This window comes from Mchenga conophoros, linkage group LG22 (assembly GCF_057382185.1).
Source record: "Mchenga conophoros isolate Kocher_MC1m ecotype Shallow Benthic linkage group LG22, M_conophoros_male_GT1.1, whole genome shotgun sequence".
Classification (NCBI taxonomy): Eukaryota; Metazoa; Chordata; class Actinopteri; order Cichliformes; family Cichlidae; genus Mchenga; species Mchenga conophoros.
The window spans coordinates 37,416,369-37,438,105 of NC_140546.1; the positions used below are offsets into that span (position 1 = coordinate 37,416,369).

At 46.5% G+C, this 21,737-nt stretch overlaps 2 protein-coding genes and 1 pseudogene across 2 annotated transcripts; 2 read left to right on the plus strand and 1 right to left on the minus strand.

Annotated features, from left to right (window-relative positions):
* Positions 1-2,209: 2,209 nt before the first annotated feature.
* On the minus strand, positions 2,210-20,480 carry maneal (mannosidase endo-alpha like). Its single transcript, XM_085261467.1, has 4 exons — positions 19,350-20,480; positions 15,161-15,270; positions 6,215-6,291; positions 2,210-5,059 (listed from the first exon to the last, which is right to left on the minus strand). Exons 1-4 carry the CDS (start codon positions 19,852-19,854, stop codon positions 4,423-4,425), a joined length of 1,329 nt encoding a protein of 442 aa, XP_085117593.1. The 5' UTR covers positions 19,855-20,480; the 3' UTR covers positions 2,210-4,422.
* Positions 8,086-9,222, plus strand: LOC146549882 (uncharacterized; annotated as a pseudogene).
* On the plus strand, positions 9,242-11,275 carry LOC146549883 (uncharacterized). Its single transcript, XM_085263343.1, has 3 exons — positions 9,242-9,251; positions 10,111-10,701; positions 10,884-11,275. Exons 1-3 carry the CDS (start codon positions 9,242-9,244, stop codon positions 11,273-11,275), a joined length of 993 nt encoding a protein of 330 aa, XP_085119469.1.
* Positions 20,481-21,737: the final 1,257 nt, after the last annotated feature.

Here is a 21,737-nt window from a genome sequence, read left to right on the forward strand (position 1 = left end):
AAACTAACACAATACAGGCATAAAGGGTCGATTTTTAAATTACGCCCATATTTTGAAAACATTTGTTAAAAAGAAAAAAAATCTATGGTGGATTTAGCCTTCATATTTTAACACACACACACACCTGTAATATGTTGCCTTTTGCTATGACAACATTGTGAACAGAAGAGATGACTCTGATTAATGGCTCGTCCTTCAGCAGATGAACACACGGCGCCGTATCAAAGCACCTGCACCGTGGTTGTTAAATTTATCTATGTTTTTGACAGATGTCCATCCATCCATCCATTTGCGTCCGCTGATCCTTTTCAGGGTCGCGGGGGGCGCTGGAGCCTATCCCAGCTGTCATAGGGCGAGAGGCGGGGTCCACCTGGGACATGTCGCAGGGCCAACACACAGACACAGATAATCATAATTTACAAATTTTACCACACATGTCAGCACGTTTAGAACGGGCAGACGATGGTAACGGTGAGCAGGTCATACTCCCCCCTCAGGCCAGGTCTTCAGGTTTCCCACAAAATCATCTTTAGGGTTTACAGAGGATCATCCAAACAACAGCAAACAGTGAGTGAGTGGCGGTTGTCCTCTGACTTCTGAGAAAGGCCAGAATGCTTCAAGCTGATTGGACGGCAGCCGTAACTCATTTACAACAAGGTGTCTGTCAATCCACAGCTGGAGTGAACAGCACCGTCCTGCCTTGTACCCACGGTTCAGGCTGCTGGTGGTGGTTCACTACTGTGGGCTCCTTGGTACCAACTGAGCAGACTTTAAACGTGACAGCCTGCCTGGATGTTGTTGCTGACCATTTCATAAGAGTCATCATGTTCAGAGGATGTTAGATCATCTCAAACTGCTCTCACTGAGATGTTCAAACAGTCTTTTGAATCCTCACAGTGAGTTAGCTGCACTGAGACGTCCTCTGACACAGCCTTCGCTCACTCACTCTGTTCCCTGTCAAAACATAGCTTATCTCAGCTAGCTATGGTTGATCCAGTCTTGTCATTATGTAGTTAAAGAGATTACTTATCTCAGTGGAAAAGGTGCTCTTGACATCACTTACATGCATGTGGAAGCATGTGACCACCGAGACTGTAGCAAAGTTATTTGGAAATATGTGGATGACTGTGTTAATCTGTCTGTGGTATCAGACTTGGTGTGTAATCAGAGTAATAACCTGTAATATTAAACATTTGAAAATGTGGTGTCAAATCTCTAAAGATCTGTTAACAGGTAAACATAAGATGGCTCAACGCTGTGTGTGGGGACGGTTGGTGGAAACATTTTGTGTGGACCTGCCGGTGCATTTTATTTACGGAATAAATGAAACGTGCTGGTGGTGAGAAATCAGAGCATTACAGAAGATGGCAAACCATCTTCAACAAGTCAATAACTGTTCGTCTCTATGAGTTTGTCCAGCACAGTCGCAGGACCGGAGCTGTAAGACTGTTTAGTGTCAGTGATCATTCAAATAAGAATAGTATTGTTATCCTCGTGTTTGCCTTCTTTCTGTTTCTCAGCCTTTTTCTCTACAAAGACTTCTGAGAGAAGCACGCTGCCTTCCAAGTGCTACGCTGTACATTTGCAGTGATTGGTGACTCGAGGCTCGACGATTTATGTTCACTGCCAGCAGCACGAACGTCTCGTTTTCATGGGCACAGGCAGAGCCATTAAAGCCAGGCAACAGGTCGTCCTGAGGGACCAGCTTTGCTCCAGTGAGTCCTTCACACGAGCCGGGCTGCTTGGATGTCGGCTGGTTGGCTTTTGTCTGCTGATGTGTTCCTCTTCCAACTGCACGCCACCGAAATACTGCCATCAGGTTAATTACACAAAAACCCTCATCTGCACAATGAAAGCTGCTCTACAGACCGTATGAAAACACATTCTGATAAAAACAGCTTGAAAGTGTCTTCTTTTAATCTGAAAGGGGAAAAATGCAGGAAATATCCAAAAGACCTGAGATGCTGATGTTTGATATCCTAAACACAGTTTAGCAAAGCTGCTTTGGAGAGACACTGGTTAACAAATGTATTTCACCACAACTGCCTCAAATTGACAGTACTGGTCATTTATTTTTTATTATTCATCAACTTTTGTTCCTGAAATTAATTTCTTGATTATTTCTGGCATCTTGGAGAAGTCCAGCGTGTCAGCTCAAACTCAGATATAAAAACATATCAAGTTAATGTCTAATAAATACCAACATCAGTTTTAGTTTTCTGGAAGTTTCTACAATATTTAATCACTGGAGGTCCTGTGTGTCCTCAGAAACGTCTGCTCCCTTTGGAACCAGACAGACGACCCTGTTCTGTTTTCTGTCTCATTATGAGAACCACAGCAGGTTTAATGACCTCATTAAAATGTTCCCCTGCACTGACCGTTAGCTCTGGTGTGTCCGACAGTGACACCGGCAGGTTCTCCATCGATCCCAGTTTGATTTTTTTGCCCCTGATGCTCATCACAGCTCTTTTATCTCTTAAACTCTCTCAGATTTTCTTCACAGACCGTTTAACTCCCTGCTCTTACATGTAACTGATGGACGTACATGAAAGAAGTGGCCATTGTTAGAGGACCAGCTCACTACTGTGGCTCCATAGTGCAGTGTTTTACACATTTGGCTAAGAAGCAAAAGATCCCCAGTTTACTCCAGTATCACTCCAAGGAGTGACAAATATATTGGGGCTTATGTCAAGTAGGACTCTGTGATCAGAACTTTGAAGCATCTTTTTCAGAAAGCCCATTGGCACAGGAAACTTTCTTGTAGTGACTGTTGACTCGTGGCTGGCTGCTCATCTAAACTCAGGCAGCTAAAGCATGTCCCAGCTGTCAAACTCACTCCAAACGTAAACATCGATAGTTCTGAGATGTTAGAATGAAGCTGTGATGACTCATCTCTGGCCACTCTGGAGCAGCAGGAACAGAGAACTGCTGCACTGGGGAAACGGCGGCTGGAGACCAAATGATGGCGCTCTGTGCAGCAAAGCCATGATGCTGTCGCTTTGAACACTGACACCAGGTCTGTGCAAATCCCTAATGTAAAGCTGTGTTGCATTTGCAGTGAACTCGGGTTGATTGCAATGTGCTTGCAGTCTATCTGCATTTATATTTTAGATGGCAGTTATTTGGAGACACACTGACAACCACAAGACAACCAGTGAGTGCAATCAGCCGATGATCGCATGTGTTTGGGGTGTTGCACGCTCTGGATAACTTTTGGTCTCTGACAACCAAAAGCTCAAAGCTCACTGATTCTTCCCTGTCACAAAGAGTTTCTGGTTTCATGTGTCTTTAGTCAATTTAGTAAGAAATTAGGTGATTTAAAAAACATCTGGACTGAGCATCTTATTCACGTCACATCTTTCTGAGGCTACGTTCACTCTGCAGGTCTTGATGCTCAAATCTGATTTTTTTGTCTGCTCGTTCACACGACAAATAAAATGCGACAGCAAACGCGCTCTAGTGTGAACGCTCAGAGCGGCCGCGTGCACAAAAGAAGACGTCACACACGACGCTCTGTTTAGACCCAGAGCAACAGGATGTGTGACTGATGGCCTTAATGTAAAGACTTCAGACTTCACGTTTCCCAGTTTTGCTTTAAGTTATAAAGTTTTGTTATTTACATTTGTCCTAATAATGATCCTTACTGCTGTTTCAGAGGAGCGCTGCTTCTAGCTGCAGATTTCTGTCAGAATCTGCAGATTATACAGTACAAAGAAAATGTTCACGTTTCTCCAACGCTGTCTTCCCAGCAGTTTCCCTGGATAGAAGCGTTCACCATGTCGGGCGCTGATAGTCGGAGTCTGTCTTGTGTCGGTGACGTAAAAGACGGATTTAATGCGACGTGACCGTCAAACAGCAGTCGCTTTCTAAAACATCGGATATGTATTGGATTCAGCACCACATACCAAAGTGACCCAGATCGGATTTGAAAATATCGGATTTGTGCCGTTCACACCGTCACACCATGATTGGATAGATGGTCGCAGAGGGTCAGAGAAGTCGGATTTGATGCGCTTTCCCCTGCAGTGTGAACGCAGCCTAAGACCTTTTTCACATCAGCAACTGATTGTCCAACTGTAAACAGACACACAGTTTAATTTGTCACCATGGAAAGACAGGAAAGAACAGTCTGGAGCATTGGATAATACAACATAAACCTCACAGAGTAGTAGAGTTACTGTACACATCCACATGGGTTTAGTAGTCAGAACCACACTACTCACAAAACCAGTGTTAGCTGTTTATCACTGCGACCCTGAAGCATCAACATGTGCATGTCATTATTAACATGTACAAAAATGACAGGCAGTGGAAACAGGAAGAGAGCGCTGAGCGGAAACTTTGTGTGGAGGAACACAGAGGTGTGGCAGCGAGCTCAACATCATGTTGTAGCGATGCTCAGACCGTCCACTCAGCTGACGCTCACATCAGCCACTTGTCCTTCTCTTTGTTGAAGTTCTCTGCCCACTGGCGTGTTAGCTCCAAGTAGTGGTCTGGTTGGTTAGGCTGATAATCTAGATACAAACGGGTCACAGTTTTCTTGGGCGTAGCCTTCTCTATTTGTGTGCCTTCGTGCCACTGGTTGAAGGACGTAATGGTGACGATTTCTGGACGGACAGACAAAGCTGCCTGCAGGGACGTCTCATAGTAACGTCCGTTAACACGGTTCCTGGTGTTATGGTTGTTCCACGGTCGAACGGCAGTATCCACGTACCCGGGACCAACGCTTGGGATGAACAGCAAATTGTTTGCGTCACAGAACGCCTTGATGGCCTTCCAGTTCTGGTGAGACGAGCCAAACGAGAAGCCGTTCGAGGCAAAGTACGTGTACATGCCGTCAAAGCCGCTGGCTAGGATGTCGTATTTGTGACGTTCCTCGACAATGAGTGCAACAAAAATCCCATCGTAAGGCGTGCCTCTAACGCTGCGGGAGCCTTTAGCTGTCAGAAGTTCTGCCCAGGACTCGGGCGGTGTCAGGTAGGAGTCGTAGATGTAAAACAGAGGCAGTACTCGCCCGGTGCTCGACTTGAATTTGTAGAAGGCGCCATGTTTTCCATACCTGAGAAAAATGAGACGTGTTAAGCTGCTGTATTCAGTTCAATTCAATCTGATTGATGCAGCGCCAAATCACAACTACACTCGCCTCAAGGTTCTTTATACTGAAAGGTAGATCCTAGAATAATACATACAGAGAAAAACCCAACAATCATATGACCCCCTATGAGCAGCACTTTGGCGACAGTGGGAAGGAAAAACTCCCTTTTAACAGGAAGAAACCTCCAGCAGAACCAGGCTCAGGGAGGGGCGGTTGATGTGATTTATAAGGAGGGTGGTGCCACCAAATGAACGAATCACAGCATGTTTCTGAAGCGTCTTTCTGGTTCACTTTGCAAATATATGTGAGCTGTCTAACATATAAACAGGACAGGAAATCAGACACTTCATGGGTCCTCTGGTCAGCTGATCCAGGGTCAGTACACCAGCCTAGACGCCTATTTTGTCCAAACCTTGTTGTGGCGGGGTGTGGTCTGCGGTGCCGCTGCAGGGGTGTCGGCGGCACCGCGACTTGCACGGCATCTGCAATCACGCCTCAAAAGTCAGTCAGCACGCCTCTGTGCTGACTGTTTAATATTGTCGTTGTTCATGTGTATGTTTGTGTGCGAGCTGAAAAGCTGCAGCCGTGTTCGTAACAACAACTGTGAATAAAGAGGTAGATGCTGCAAAGCATGAACGTGCGGACGGGTCTGCGTCTGATGCCTACACTTTTTTCATGGTGTGTTTAACATGTTGGAGTCTAACACATCATGAGCTTTACTGACTCGAGTTTGTGTCCTAATATGCAGATGGTCATCGCAGCGGTTTTCACACAAATATCGGTGCCAATATTTTTGGGAAATCAAAAGTAAAGGATTTGTACCAATGATCTTATAATATTGCACTTTAAAAACGACTTTCTATGATGCTTGACTTCTGCAAACACTGCAGTACTATGAAACCGCAGAACAAAGGTTTGTTTCAGTCATTTTTAATCAGTTGAAGGAGCAGAAACCTGCTGATCTGTGACAGCACAGTCTGGGCATTTATATTTAATGACTTGTTCCTCATCTATCAGGGTTCATGTTCCATCACATGTGTGGGCTTTTAATGTTAGCACCAACTGACACAGACAGCTTGATCATTCAGAGGTAATGGGACTCACAGAAAAACAGCTTACTTGTCAATAATGTATTTGATGTTGTCATACATGCTCTGGTCCGTCCGGCCCTTGTATGGCTGTATGTGAAAAGCCACCTGTGCATGAACACATGACAATACAGACGTTACTGAAAAGCAGCACCTGAATCCACAAAGACCTGGGAAAGAATAGTTAAAGAGGTGAAAGTGTTTCTTTTCTGTTTCTTATGAACTGCCAGAAAAGAGGAAAGACTGAGTTAGTACCTGTAATCATGGCAGCGAGCTGCAGCATCTCTGCTGTCACTGCGTACCCTCTCTGCAGATACCACATCTTAAACGTGTGTTTGCCTAATTACCAAACTATTTAACATCATGCCAATGCTGTCTGCTGTCCTTGTTTAAACATTGTAACTGTAGCTGTGCTGTGTTTGATGAACCATGAAAGATGTGCTTTGAACAGTAACAAGTAGCTGCAAAGAGCTGCTGATAAACAGAGGAAGTGTAGTTTGAGTTTAAGTCAGTGGGTAAGTTATTAGTAAAATGTTGGAAACATGCCTGATACATTTATCCTTCTTACAAAACTGCTTTGGTTTCACAAAGACACGACTACAGTGATTATTCTGAAGCAGCTGTTTTACACTAATGTGTCACCACATGTGTTGAGCTCAGGAAACGTGAGGTGGACACAGTGAAGAAAGCTGGCAGAACAAAGTCTGAGCATGCTTTCATTCATGCAGAACATTACCTGCTGATAAACACACAGAAAGAAAAGCAGGGGAGTGTTTCCTCTGTTGTAGAGACAGAAGGATAGAGAACAGCAGGCAGAGCCCAAGTTTCTCTGGCTGCATGCTGAGCATGCTGGGACAGAGAGGGAGGAGCAGCAGACATGGCCTGGACCGTCACCACGTCTGCCAACACAATCAGGTGACTGAGTAACAGCTATAACCTAAACAGAGTATGTACCTCTCCACCATAGTGGTATAACTTCATGCCTTCACAGACAGCAGGGTGTTTTGTTCTGTGGCAGGAGTGTGAGCTGACTGATGGATGCTCTCTGTCAGCCTGAAACAACTGTGCTACGCTTGTTTTGCTGCAGGTCTCAAACAGCGAAGCAGGGAGAGAGCTGTCGAGCCGTGAACAGCCCACGCTCGCCGCCCACTCCATCTTTTAAAAAGAGGCTTCAAGGTCTTTATAAACAGTTTCCATAGCAACGTGGTAGCGTTTGGCGCTCAAGCTCAGCTTGTCAACAATCTTGACTGGTTAGAAATGATGCCAGCGAGGCAAGACTGTATTCACTGTGGAAAGGGCTTTGTTTGCTCACATCAGCAACAAGAAGAAATGTGAACGAGACAAAAGATGAAGCATGAAGGGCGTCTGCTGCCTGGAACTGTTGTCATTTTTGTAAACTTCCTTTGCCGTCCATCCCCAAAGTTTCTCAGTTGGATTTAGATCAGATCAAATCACTTTTATTGTCACATCACATGTGCAGGTACATTGGCACAGCACATGTGAGTGAAATTCTTGTGTGCGAGCTTCACAAGCAACAGAGTTGTGCAAATACAATAATGTAAACAAGCAAAATACAAGAATGGCTACATCTGAAACTAATAAATATATGTACAATAAATAATAGTGTATGCATTTCTGGATGTGTATACTAAATATTTTTCTACGTGTGTGTGTGTGTGTGTGTGTGTGTGTGTGTGTGTGTGCACATATTTTACAAATTAAATAGAGTAAACAATAAATAAAATATATAAAAATATACAGATCAGAGGAACATGCAGGATGGTCCCAAACAGTGATGTTATTCTCCTGCAAGTAGTCCCTCGTCCTGTGGGCATTGTGTACTGCAGCATTGTCCTGTTGAAAAACCCAGTGATTACCACACAAAGCAGTGATAGTGTGGGAAGATGACTACGTTTCTCTTCTCTCCCTTTTCAGGATGAAGGTTGAACCTCTGCTTGATGGGTGCAGTGACTGCAGGGTGACAGAGGATGATATTCAGGCCAGCCTCAGAAACATCTTTCATTACTGCTTCGGTTGGGTCTTGGGTTTTGGGCAACGGCGGTCTTGTGACTCAGACAAACTACTGACTTTATTTTCAGTGTCGATTGCAAAGAACGTAAACTCAGCCCTGAGTCGTATCACAGGGTCCACGTCCTTGCAATCAGATAGATCCACATCCCCAACAAACTTTGTTGGGATGGTTCACAGTGTAGCGAACATTTTAAAGGACTTTACAAAGACCTTAGCTCCCCCTTTTGTAGATGGTGAGAGTCGCAGCTACAGCATTGTTGACTCGCCAAACTCTGAGGAAGATGACGACTTTAAACCAGAGTCTGCAGAGACTTTTAAAAGCACACAGACTCCAGCTTGTGTAGGTGAGGGAGATGTGGGTAGCGAGGGCAACAGTGATGCATTTCAAATCACTGATGTCCAAAATCTTGACCGTGAGAGTTCAGAGAGTGAAGAAAAATGTAGCGACGCCCCGCAGTGCTCGTCTGGGGCGCTTCCTGCGCCCGCAGAGACGATACCTTTCTCATATTGTGTCTTGCAAATTTAGTCGCTCACGTTTCTGAGAAAACACAAACAACTGCTGTAAAGCTGAATTTTCAGCAGATAGTGACTGATATAAGAGAGAAGATTGGGGGAGACTTGACTCCTCTAAAAACTGTAAAAAACTTGTACATCATAATGTACAAAGACCTGTGTCGCATATTTGGATCCAAATACGTGCTTCAGTTTGTGATGGAAAAGGGTGACGCGACTTTTGTAGCAGCTGTTGTGGAGCTATTAAAAGCAGAGCTAAAAGCATCGAGCGGCTCCGGTCACGCGCTGAGACGTTTAGAAAGTAACAAAAGCGTTTCTCCAGCCAGTGAGAACAAAACGCAACAATCTGCCAGTGAGGACAACGCACAAAATGGATCCACAGGTTCCCAGAAAGACAGGCCGAGAAACTGTGTCGTTAGGGCCCTCGCTTCTTTTTGTAGCTCTTTGAGGAGGCTGTTCAGTTGCTGCATGAGCAGCGAGTCAGAAACAGAGTGATTATCTTCATAATTACTCAATGGATCCAGGTAAGTCAGTCCCAAGAGGTGGATTCTGTTCATGTGGACGTAGCGTTCACAGCGGGAGAAAACGCTGTGAACGCTACGTCCACATGAACAGAATCCACCTTCAGGTACCTTCATAATGTTACAACAGTTACAATCCTCTTTTCAGAACATTTGCAGCCGTTTCAGTGTTTGTAACAAACGCTGTTATTTAACACAGGTTGCGGCAGAAGACCTCCCCTCATCGAGCCCGGTTCTGCCGGAGGTTTCTTCCTGTTAAAGGGAGTTTTTCCTTCCCACCGTCGCCTTGTGCTTGCTCAGAGGGGGTGGTCTGATTGTCAGGGCTTTGTCCCCAAACTGCAGGGTCTTTAAAGGCCTTGCAGTATTGAGTAGACAGTCAGACCAAAGGACAGGGTTGCAAATCTGACTCCATCATATACGGATTTTGAAAGGAGGGTTGTAACAGCAGCGGCTCTGTGGGGCCTCTCACAGTGCAGACATGCACTTTGATCGGACACTCTAAATTACTCACATAATTTTCTTCTTAATTTGGAAATAAAATGAGCAGAAAATGAAACAAATGTGTTTGTCAGATCATTTAATTGTTAAATGTGTATAATGGTTTGTAGTCTCATCAGTCACAATGTAGAGACAATCGCACAAACTCGATTTAGTCAGAGCACTTTGAGTTGGTTTTGTCATTGTAGGTTAAATGTAGATATTTATTCTAGATATTGGGCACAAAGGCGTCCTCAGCTCTGTAACAGAGAGGTGTTGGCTCAGTGTGAAGATGTCCTGATGACATCAGTACTTTTGATTCTAGCCTGACTGATCAAGTTCCAGTTAAAGGGTTTTGACTGTCTTGAGAGACGGCACATTGTAGACAGAGACATATTCATCATCCATCTGTCCATCCATCTTCTATTCATCCATCATCCCTCCCTCCCTCCATCATCCCTCCATCCATCCATCCGTCCATCCATCCACCCTTCCATCCATCCATCCATCATCCATCCGTCCATCCATCGATCCATCATCCCTCCCTCTATCCATCCATCCATCTTCTATTCATCCATCATCCCTCCATCCATCCGTCCATCCTCCCTCCATCCTTCCGTCCATCCATCCATCCGACCTCCATCATCCCTCCGTCCATCCATCCATCATCCCTCCATCCATCCATCCTCCCTCCATCATCCCTCCATCCATCCATCCTCCCTCCATCATCCCTCCGTCCATCCATCCATCATCCCTCCATCCATCCATCCTCCCTCCATCATCCCTCCATCCATCCATCCTCCCTCCATCATCCCTCCGTCCATCCATCCATCATCCCTCCATCCATCCATCTTCTATTCATCCATCATCCTTCCCTCCATCCATCCGTCCATCCATCCTCCGTCCATCATCCCTCTCTCCATCCATCCGTCCATCATCCCTCCGTCCATCCATCCATCATCCCTCCATCCATCCATCTTCTATTCATCCATCATCCCTCCGTCCATCCATCCATCCTCCCTCCATCATCCCTCCCTCCATCCATCTTCTATTCATCCATCATCCTTCCCTCCATCCATCCGTCCATCCATCCTCCGTCCATCATCCCTCTCTCCATCCATCCGTCCATCATCCCTCCGTCCATCCATCCATCATCCCTCCATCCATCCATGCATCCACCCATCCATCATCCCTCCATCCATCTTCTATTCATCCATCATCCCTCCATCCATCCCTCCCTCCATCATCCCTCCCTCCATCCATCCGTCCATCTATCCATCATCCCTCCGTCCATCCATCCATCCTCCCTCCATCATCCCTCCCTCCCTACATCCATGTTCTATTCATTCATCATCCCTCCCTCCGTCCATGCATCCACCCATCCATCCTCCGCTTATCCAATTCAGTGCCGTGAGGGGATGGAAACTTTCCCATCTACCACATTCACACCACAATCACTAATGAACCAAACCCCACTAACTGCATGTGGGTTCTCTCCGGAGTACCTGAAGAGAACCCACACAGACACAGGGAGAACATTCTACACATAAAGGCCCAGCTCAGGGGATGGAGTCTAACTTGGGTGCTGATCACCTAAAGCATCCTATATTCTGCACAAGGCCATTTTGCTTATTGAGCCTTAAAGCTTCATGAAAAGCAGCTGTAGACTGTTTGTCAGTACAGCTTTTATTTTGCCGTTCCAGTTTCCAGACAGTGTCAATGCCAGCACTTTATTTAGCAACATAGCACCCAGCTCAATAGTTAGGAGGTTAGTTAGATTGTGTAACACTGGAGGGGATCCTGTGTCTGTAAAATGTCATTTCTGTGACACGTTCATATAGTGGCAGAGGGGCAGACAGTTTCCTGCTGCGTCTTTTTCATTGCATCACAGGACAAGCAGCTCCCAAACATATGCATATGACATGTGCAGAGAAAGCAAACACAGATAAACTTGTATTTTGTTAGCAGCAGCTCTGGAGCACTGAATCATGAAAGCATTAGTGCTCAGGTCAGCTGTGAGATACACACTGTTGTGTAAGTCTGACTAACACTCACAAAGAGACCCAGTTCTCAAACTAAGACTTCCATATAAGGAAGCATGAAAAGTAGACCAAGAGAAAGCTTTTCTGTCCTCCACACGGGGCTCTGCTCATTTTGCCACTGCTGTCTCGAGCACCTTCAACATTTAATGGCTTTATGGTATCTGACAGCCGCTAGTGCTAAAGGAGCTCTGACCTTGTTTCAGTTGGAGCTGAGAAAGAGAAAAGCTGAGACATGTCTGAGAGGTGAATGCCAGCCTCTGATGGCAGCGCAGTAAAGAGGAAGCTCCTTCAGTGACCTCCAGCACAATGCTTTGCAAGAAAGCTGCTAAAGGTGGACACAACAGACCTGAGGCAAAAAGACACAGCTGAGGACAACCTTGCTATGATGAGGAGGAGATACAAGCATCTGGTGATGTTTGCCGAAAAGTCAACAAATGAAAACGAGCACTCGCTCATTAAACTCGTATGACAGCTGGACTGTAAATGGTAATGATGGCGAAGGAGGGCTTTAAGCAGCCGATGCACCCGAGATCATGCAGTTAAAGGTTAGGCTGTAGTTCTTATTTCTGTTAAAGTGTAAAAGCAAAGTTCAAGTGAAACGGCTCATTTTGTGCTTTCATTTGACTGATGTTGTCTAATACTGTTGCAGTGTAATGCTTCTCACTGCCAGCACTGGCTGCTTGCTGCTGGAACATTGTGGCACACTTTGGATGAGGAGGTCTACATCGCTGACAGTAACTCCTGAGAAAAGGAGGACGGACTCTTCATTTTGCTAATAAATAAATGCTACTGACTGCAAGCTATAATCACCAATACAATGTTCAGTAGTCTTTAAATTATGGACAGGCAGCAGTCAATATTAGAAAGCCTCGAAAGGACAAAATTATATACATGTTTTTTATATGTCGTTTGCACAAAAAACCAAAACAAACAAACAAATAAAGGACTAACTCTTCGTACAGTGCAATAAATGAATTTTCAATAAAAGCTGTAAATTTGTAGTCTCGGATAGATTTTACAGGTTATTATGGGTGAACATAGGCGCCAAACTCTGAAATGAATAAAGACTATATTTTGTTAAATCTCAATTGTGGGTCACGTAAAAGCCATGGCCACAATAAAACCTGATGACACTCCGCCTGTGTTGGGAGGGAGAACCTAACTAGGCCCTCTGACTGCAGAAAACATGCTTTTCACACACGGTTTACCTGCAAGCTACTGTTTGTGGAGTGAACGCTGAAAAACTGGACTTTCAAGAACAGACGGAGGGAAAACTGACGAGCACACTGAGGCAAACCTAGCAAACACAAAGCAGTTCACAGTGGTTCACATATATGCTTTGTGTAGGAATACCTCAAAGATCTTCAACAGCATGTTATAATATATATGATCAATGAATACACAAGTGAATTTTACTTTGTAATTCTCTGTTAGCACAGCAGGCTCATCCCCCAGTGTGCGAGCGTCTAAGAGCAGTATATGCAGTGACACGTTCACAGTGAAATACACAGTGTTGGGGAGTAACAGAGTACATGTACCACCGTTACGTATTTAAAATACAAAATATGAGTAACTGTATTCAGTTACAGTTACCGTTTAAAAAGGTGGTATTCAGAATACAGTTACTTTGCTGAAATAAATGGATTACACAGCGGTCTTCTCCTGTTTCATATGTTCGGCTATGTCCTCTCTGTTTTTGGTTTCCAGCTGGTGGAAACCCAAACAAACACACATTAAGAGGCTCTAATGTCTGTGCCTCAGTCTCAGGCCCACGTCACCTCTACTCGCGGCCGCATAATGACGTGAAGAAACATTTTTTAAAATAATTATCCAAAAATGATTTAATATGAAGGCAACAGGCAGAGTGTTACAGGCATCGCCCTGAAGAGTGTAGCCTGATGGGCAGTGAAGCCCAGCTGTGAGTAAGCTGTTAAGACTCGACTGTTTCCTCTGAAACAATAAGCTCCGTATGAGCAGCCTTTCAACGCCTCTCTCTGTCTCTCACTAGCAAAGTTGACCCAGACAACAAAGTGAAGCTAGTTTTCGGCTACGAGCCGACACGAACCCGACGTATTAGTCAGAGGCCCCTTTACTACGGCTCGGAGCCGCGGACCTGATTTCTATACGAGATCACTGCAAAAATGGCGAGTAACCTTCAGTAATAGTAATAAATCACAGCAACATTCATGTAGCTGTAAAAAGCATGATAATATATTAATTAAGTAATCCGGATACGTTACTGTCATTGAAATACATTTTGGGGCATGTAATCTGTAATCTGTAGTGGAGTACATCATATCTTTATTCTCTTCCCCCTCCTGCCCCCCCCCCCCTCTTTCTTAAATAGATAACTATCATATCTGATATCATATCTCACAGTACAATAATATTGAATGGGTTGCATTGTTGTATTTTGTCATGTTTCTCAGGTCTTTGTCTGAATTTCTACGAACATTATTGCTAAGGATTGTCTTATTGCATTGGAGTATAATAATAATAATAATAAATATGTACACTTGGGTTTTAAGGGGTATTTATTATTTTCTTCTTTTTTTGGGTTGTATGGAAGCCCCAAACGCAATTTCATTGTTCTTGACAATGACAATAAATAAATACTACTACTACATTTTAAAAGTAACCTTCCCAACACTGGAAATACCTAATCAACAAAATCAATGTCACAGCTGAATTCTTCACTCACACTGCGTTTCTGCAGATACTAGTTTGAGGTATTCGAGTATTTCAGTATATTCGATGTGTAACACCTGTTCTATGTTCAAGGTAACCGGAGTTGCTTTTGGCTCTTTGGCGAGTGACAGAATGCGGGCCATTAATGTTTGGGTACAAAAAGAAAACCTTTTAAAATAATCTGTCACTCTGACCACGTCCAATATTTCTGCACCTACAGACACTGAAATGTGTTTCTAAACCTTCTCAGCTGCATATACGTATATCTGTGTACGTATATGCAACTACGTAAATACTTAGAGTATGTAAGTACTCTTACTTTTAGCATGTTTGTCATTATTCTGTGCCTCCATATTTATAAAGCATGATATAAATCACATTATAGATACAGGACTTGTACAGTGTATCCTCAGCCTTGATACTTATCTGGAAGACTCTAAAAGACTCTAAAAGTCTTCTAAAGTCTTCTAGACTCTAACCCCTCTACACGTTCATCAATTCTTTTTATTAAGTGTTATCTTTCTGCTCTTCAGGTTGATGATGTCTAAATAATCACAAAGTCAAAGTGTGACCACAAAGCTGATTTTTAAGAGATTCAAATCAATACTGTTCTTAACATTAACAGTCAGGAAACACTGGCAAGCCATCTAGAAATTCAGTAAATCGTCAGAAAGGGGAAAACATACCGGTTGTCTCACCAGTTACCTTGATGCTGTGCCTGTGGGCAGCGTCCATAACGGTAGGAACGAGGTCCTCTGTGGGCTCCCCGTGGTCGTCCCCCACCCCTGGAGGATACCAGGACAAAACCAGCACTCCTTCAAAGACAGCAAAGCAAAAGGAAAGGAGGATGAAGACTGTACAGTTAGCTCTCACTGTAGTGAATGAGATTCAGACAAGCGAAAAACAGGCGATATCAGAACGTCCAGTCAGTGCTCCTGTAACAAACCCACAGCAGACCCGGGTGCACGTTCATGGTTTGCAGCATATTTTATTAATGCTTTGACGGTTGCTGTACATCCACACACAGAGCTGCAGCTCAACATAACAACAACCACTATCACAGCACCCGGTGCAATACTTAAGTCAGCAGGGCACGATTGCGGATGCCGTGCAGGTGTGTCCGCCTTCCCTGCACAGCACTGCAGGCAATGCCCCGCCACATACCCCCATTGCCCAACTGAGGCCAGGGAGCCATCCGGCCGAACCTACTCCCCTCCCTCCGTGAGCGGGAGAGGGAAAATCGGCCCGGAGCGACAGCGTCCCCACCCCTGGTCCAGCAACAGGGAGGTGTGAGTTCAGGTGCCGGCGCCGCTGGTCCGGTGGTTGGCCGTGTGCAAGCAGTCACCCCGCGGTGGCGGTGTGTGTCGTGAACGGCAACCTTGAGTTGTAATAAAGTATGCTGCCAAGCGTGAACATGCACCCGGGTCTGCTGTGGGTTTGTTACAGCGGTGCTGAAACCCAGGACGGGGACACAGCAGACCCGCGGGCCAGCCGGGGAAGGAGCTGACCCAGATGGTGGCAACATAGCAGGAGCAGGCGGCAGTGTTGTGGTGCTGGCAGGAAGAACTGGAGGACCTGGTTGAGCGCCGCACGCAGAGGATCGCGAGTCTGGCAGCTCAGATGCAGTCCTGGCCAACATGGCCGCCACCCCCACTGGTTGCGACCAGCCAGGACCTGCCACCGCACCCATCCCCACTCCTGGGGTGGGAGCGGCTTGTACCCGGCTGGGGCCTGCGCCTGTTCCTGCTCCCCGGAGGAGGGCCACCGAGCAACCACTGGGTCCACCAACAGCTTACCCAACTGCTCAGCCCGAGTTGGAGGTCAGTGCACGGAGAGCGCGGGAGGAACCTGCCAAGCCGTCGCAGGAAGAGGAGGCGGAGCGTGAGGATCCGTGCCTGCTGGTTGAGGAAGAGGAGAAAGGGGAGGAGCTGCGCGAGGGTTTGCGCCTGCTTGCAGAGGAGGTGCGTGAGGGTCCGCACCTGACAGAGGTGGAGGAGCTGCTCCTAGTGGTGTGCGATACTCCATATTTTGGTATCGATCCCATATCAAGTACATAAGGGCCAGTATCGCCGATACTCAATAAATAAGATGGATACGCCATTGAATTGCTAAATCTCAATTTATTTTTATGACCTTAAGTGTTTTTTGTGATGTTTCCTTTTTCATTATTAAATAGTTAAAACCCAGGACATAATTAGGACAAAGTAGAAATTATTGTGGCTGCTCTGCGATGCCAGGGCAGGTGAGATGGACTCACCTGCACCGCGTCTACAATCACGCCTCTCTGGCTTAAAACCTGTGCTCTGCTTGTGTTGTTGTTGATAGTGATGTGTACGGCTGGCAGCGGGAGAGCTGCAGCAGAATGTACTGTAGCCGTGCCACACAGCCGTGTGATCATTGTAAGAATAAATGATGCTGTGAAGCATGAAAATGCCATCGGGTCTGCCGTGGCGGTTTAGTTATCTTTTTCTTTTTTTAATAAAAATGTTACAATAAATTGCGCAAACCAGTTAAAAAATCTAAACAAGCACTGTTGAGAAACTATAATACAAAATTTACAATTAAAATTCTCAACAACAATAAGAGCTGATAAAAATATAAATAATATGTAAACAACTTAACAACCCCCAACGCGTCTAAGGCACGTCACGTGACAGCGCACCATCTAAACACAAGAGGTAGGAGGGGAGCAAAGTGTGCCTGCTCTGCGCTGACACAGGTGCAGCGAGTCGCTGGCTGTTTCGTCTTTGCCAAAACGACAGCACCGCAAACAAGAGCGGAACTTAAAGAATCGATCTCACCAGGCTAGTATCGATCCGCCAACTTGGCATTGGTATAATCGATATTTGGATCCGCCCACCACTAGCTGCTCCAGCCGGGAGCAGCGGAAGAGGAGGAGCCTGCTCGGCCGGAGGGCGTGCCGTGCGACTGCCCCGCCAAGTCTGAGGGCGGCATGCTGGCCAGACCGGCCTCATCTCCACCAGAGGCCGGCGCGCCAATTGATCCTACGTCAGCCCAGCCGCCTGTGAGCCGCGACCACCTGCCATGCGACCAACCTCCGGACCAGCTTCGCCAGCGCCGCTGGAGCCGCGGGCAACCACCTGAACTCACACCTCCCTGTCGCCGGACCTGGAGCTGGGGACGCCGACGGTCTCTCTCCCGCTCGCGGGGGGAGGGGATTAGGTTTGGCCGGATGGCTCCCTGGCCTCAGTCGGGCGATGGGGGTATGTGGCGGGCGTGGATTGCGGTTCCGTGTATCCGCAATCATGCCCCCCCGACTTAGACTACGTCCACACTAGCCCGGATAGATTTGAAAACGGCGTTTTCGTCTGAAAACGTTTGGCATCCACACAGTCGGCCCAAAACGCTTACGTTCCAGTCCTGCGCAAAAACGAGCGAGAATTAAAGAAAAGCTATCTGGAGCACGTACAAACTGATATTCATCTTTTTTAGGGCTGTCAAAATTGAGAGCAATCAAAACAACTGCCGTATAATGCACTCCGCTATCTTTGTTTAATTGGCCACATGACTGCATCACATGACCAACATGCGTCATCGTTTTCGAAAGTCTGCGTTTTCGTGTGTCCACACTGCGACGGGGCAGCTCCGTTTTGAAATGTGTGCGTTTTCGAGAGCGGCGTCTCGGGAGGCCAAAACGGAGAGAAAACGATGTGTTTTCGTTTAAAAACGCATTAGTGTGGACGTAGCCTTAAATATTGTACTGGGTCCTGTGTTCAGGTTGTTGGTTGTGTTGAGCTTGCAGCGGGTGTGCTGTGAACTGCAACCTTTGAGTTGTAATAAAGGGCGATCGTGGCTCAAGAGTTTGGAGTTCGTCTTGTAATTGGAAGGTTGCCGGTTCGAGCCCCGGCTCCGACAGTTTCGGTCGTTGTGTCCTTGGGCAAGACACTTCACCCGTTGCCTACTGGTGGTGGTCAGAGGGCCCGGTAGCGCCAGTGTCCGGCAGCCTCGCCTCTGTCAGTGCACCCCAGGGTGGCTGTGGCTACACTGTAGTGTAGTGTAGCCACTGTATACACTATACACTGTAGTGATTGTGTATAGTGTAAAGCGCTTTGGGGTCCTTAGGACCAAGTAAAGCTTGCTTTACTTGGGGTCCTTGGGCAGACCCGGGTGCTGTGGGTTTGTTCCAGTTCCTTACTTATATGATATGATCACAAGTTTACAAACCTGGGGTCAACCATCCAAAGCAACGCACGGTGCACAAGAGAAATGAAGACGGTGGAGATTTGTGACAGAAGGAGAGCAGCGAGAGTGAAACAAGGTTTACCAGATGGAAGTGAGAGACTGTGGCACTGATGCAAATACAGGAGGCTCGCCTGAAGATGCTCAAATTTACACATGTTGGTTTGCTTTTTTTATTTTAATTAGAGGGAACTTTCTGTAATATTGATGAAACAATATTTACCATGTAAATCTCCTGATCAGACACTGGTGTTTTATCACCATCTCTAAGCAAACTTGTTATCTTGAAGTTTTGCATGTTTGCATAGAGTCAGTGTGTTCATCCATCCATGTGGAAGAGGCATTTTATTTAGAAAGTGCAGCCTGTGAACACGGTGCCCCTCTAACATACTCCCACAGCCCCACAGGACTAGTGCTGCAGACCAAACGGACCGAGATACGCGTGAATAAACCTGATCAGCAGCGTTATGGTGCATATTCATGCATAGTAAATGAAACTGCATTCTTCTAGTTCACCGTGAATAGAGGACAACACTGTTTTACTCTTCACAGCACTGGAAACTTTATATTTTACATTTAATCTGGATACTTTTAGTTATGATAGTTCAACATGAACATGCTTCGTTGCACTTAGCATTCAAAGAGCCGAGACTCTGTCACATACACACAGAGCCAATGTTGCAACAGTGCTTACCCGCTGCGGCCGCTTCTATCTGGGCCATGTGTGACTCTAGCACCTTCGGGTCCCTCGAGCTGTAGGGTCCCAGCTCGGGGTAGAAACTCGAGGCAATGTCATCCGGAGGCGTGTGCTTTCCTTGAGCATGGCTGGCTGCGATCTTTGGGTCCCAGTGTGGCACCAGCACGTGATCCCAGTGGATGTACTTGTTGTCCACGCTGGGAGAGCCGTACCACAGGTAGTAGAAGATGTGGACGTCGTAGAATATGCTGTACTCCCGGTCCGATCTGGTGAAAACCACCTTCGTGTCGCTGCTGCTCATGTGGAACTGACCTGGGGAAACCACCACGTCTTTCACATCCAGCCGCCTCCTCTCTGACCTCTCCCCGATGAAATCCATACCAGGAGCCAGGTCCGAAAAGCCGTCGCTGGGTTTCAGCGTCCTCAGGCCCATCATGGTCCCAAAAATGAAGAGCGTGAAGAGGAAAAGCGCCACCAGCGCTTTCCTGCGCAGCCGAGTCATCGTCGCTGTCCGTGGTTCTGCCGCAGGAAGAACACGCGATCCAGAAGCCAGCGAGGGGCCGACACTGGTTCTCCTCAACGCCAGCCAGCCATCCTCTCACAGCGTGAACGGGAACAGAGCGGAAACAGGAATGAACGCATTTAGGAGCAGCAGCTGGTGCGTAATGGAGTCTGCGGAACGAAGGATAGCCACTCTGCTTTCACTCCTCAAACCAGGACCCGGGGACATTTTGCTCGATGCTGCTGCAACAGAGCGCCTCCTGCTCGGCCATCACGCTCTCACTGGCGATTCACATCCTCTGCTCTCCGTAGCAAAAACACCGTTCCTCCGTCTCCACTGACAACACAAGCAGTCCGCTCACAGAGGAGCCTCGTTACCTTTGTATTGCATCCAGCCGATGCTCGGCGCTCTCCGCCTGCCTCTCTCTCCTCCGCCGAGCTCCTGCTGCTGCTCCTCCGGTCAGAGACGGGAAAGTGCTCCGGTTCTGTCCCCAAACCGTAAAACAATCAAAGAGAAAAACGAACCTTTTATTTGACCACACAAATAAAAGACGACAGAATGGAGCGTTTGTTTCTTCAGTACTAGCAGCACGGAGACGAGATCAAGCCCGACCGGAAAGACGTGTATGGGGGGCGACCAGTGGGCGACAGAAGCAGGAGGTGGAGCCAAATGATTCTTTACAATAAGAAGACATTTCTCCAGAGGAAGTGTGGCCTGTAGATGTGTTGGCACGTTTGTAGATATAAGATAAGATAAGATAAGATAACCTTTATTAGTCCCACACGTGGGAAATTTGTTTTGTCACAGCAGGAAGTGGACAGTGCAAAAGTTATGAGGCAAAAATTAGAATACAATAAGAATAAATACAGTACACAACTGTACAGAATAGAATAAAATAAAATACTATATACAGTAGAATAAAATAGAATAAAAATATACAATAAGATAAAAATAGAATACGAATGCTATATACAACTGAGTAAAAATACAACGATGACAGAAAGGATTATTGCACTTAGTGTTATTGCACATGTGTGGATGTGTGTGTTTGATCAGTTAAAGTCTTTGTTGTGGAGTCTGACAGCAGTGGGGAGGAAAGACCTGCGAAATCTCTCCGTCCCACACCGTGGGTGCCGCAGTCTCCCACTGAAGGAGCTGCTCAGTGCTGTCACAGTCTGCTGCATGGGGTGGGAGATGTTGTCCATCAGGGATGACAGCTTAGCCGCCGTTCTCCTGTCACTCACCACCTCCACTGGGTCCAGAGGGCATCCTAGAACAGAGCTGGCCCTTCGGATCACCCTGTTCAGTCTCTTCCTGTCCCCAGCAGAGATGCTGCCGCCCCAGCAGACCACACCATAAAAGATAGCAGAAGCCACCACAGAGTCATAGAAGGTCTTCAGGAGTGGGCCCTCCACTCCAAACGACCTGAGTCTCCGCAGCAGGTACAACCTGCTCTGCCCTTTCCTGTAGAGGGCGTCTGAGTTATGAGTCCAGTCCAGTCTGTTGTTCAGATGAACACCAAGGTACCTGTAGCTGTCCACAGCCTCAATGTCCATACCTTGGATATGAGCTACGTTTGGATAGAAAACACCTTTGTGAGGACTGATTAAAAATACTCCCAAAACACAATTTTTGCTGAACACAAAGGTTATACTGTACTCAGTTTGTAGTGTTGCTTGTGTAGTGCCGTGTGTCTGGGGCTCACAGTCCGAGCTTTCTCCAGAGGTCAGCTCCAGGATTGACATCTGGACCCGGCTAAGTGTGGCTAACACTGGAGCTCGGTGCAGGTGTGAGCAGTGCTCAGAATTTCAAATCGTTTCAGGCCACAAACACCTGACTGCTTATTAACGGTGCCATGGTCCCTGGAGCTCAGGCCCAGGGTT

Bases quoted from the DNA above. Each gene is read 5' to 3' on its own strand.
- LOC146549883 (XM_085263343.1), top strand. The intron at 10,702-10,883 runs TCTTCTATTCAT...ATCCATCATCCC, and splicing joins ATCATCCCTCCATCCATCCA to TCCATCCATCCATGCATCCA.
- maneal (XM_085261467.1), bottom strand. From the start codon at position 19,854: ATGACTCGGCTGCGCAGGAAAGCGCTGGTGGCGCTTTTCCTCTTCACG. The intron at 15,271-19,349 runs GTAAGCACTGTT...CTGTCTTTGAAG, and splicing joins GATAGAAGCGGCCGCAGCGG to GAGTGCTGGTTTTGTCCTGG. The intron at 6,292-15,160 runs GTAACTGGTGAG...GTTCATGCACAG, and splicing joins CCCACAGGCACAGCATCAAG to GTGGCTTTTCACATACAGCC.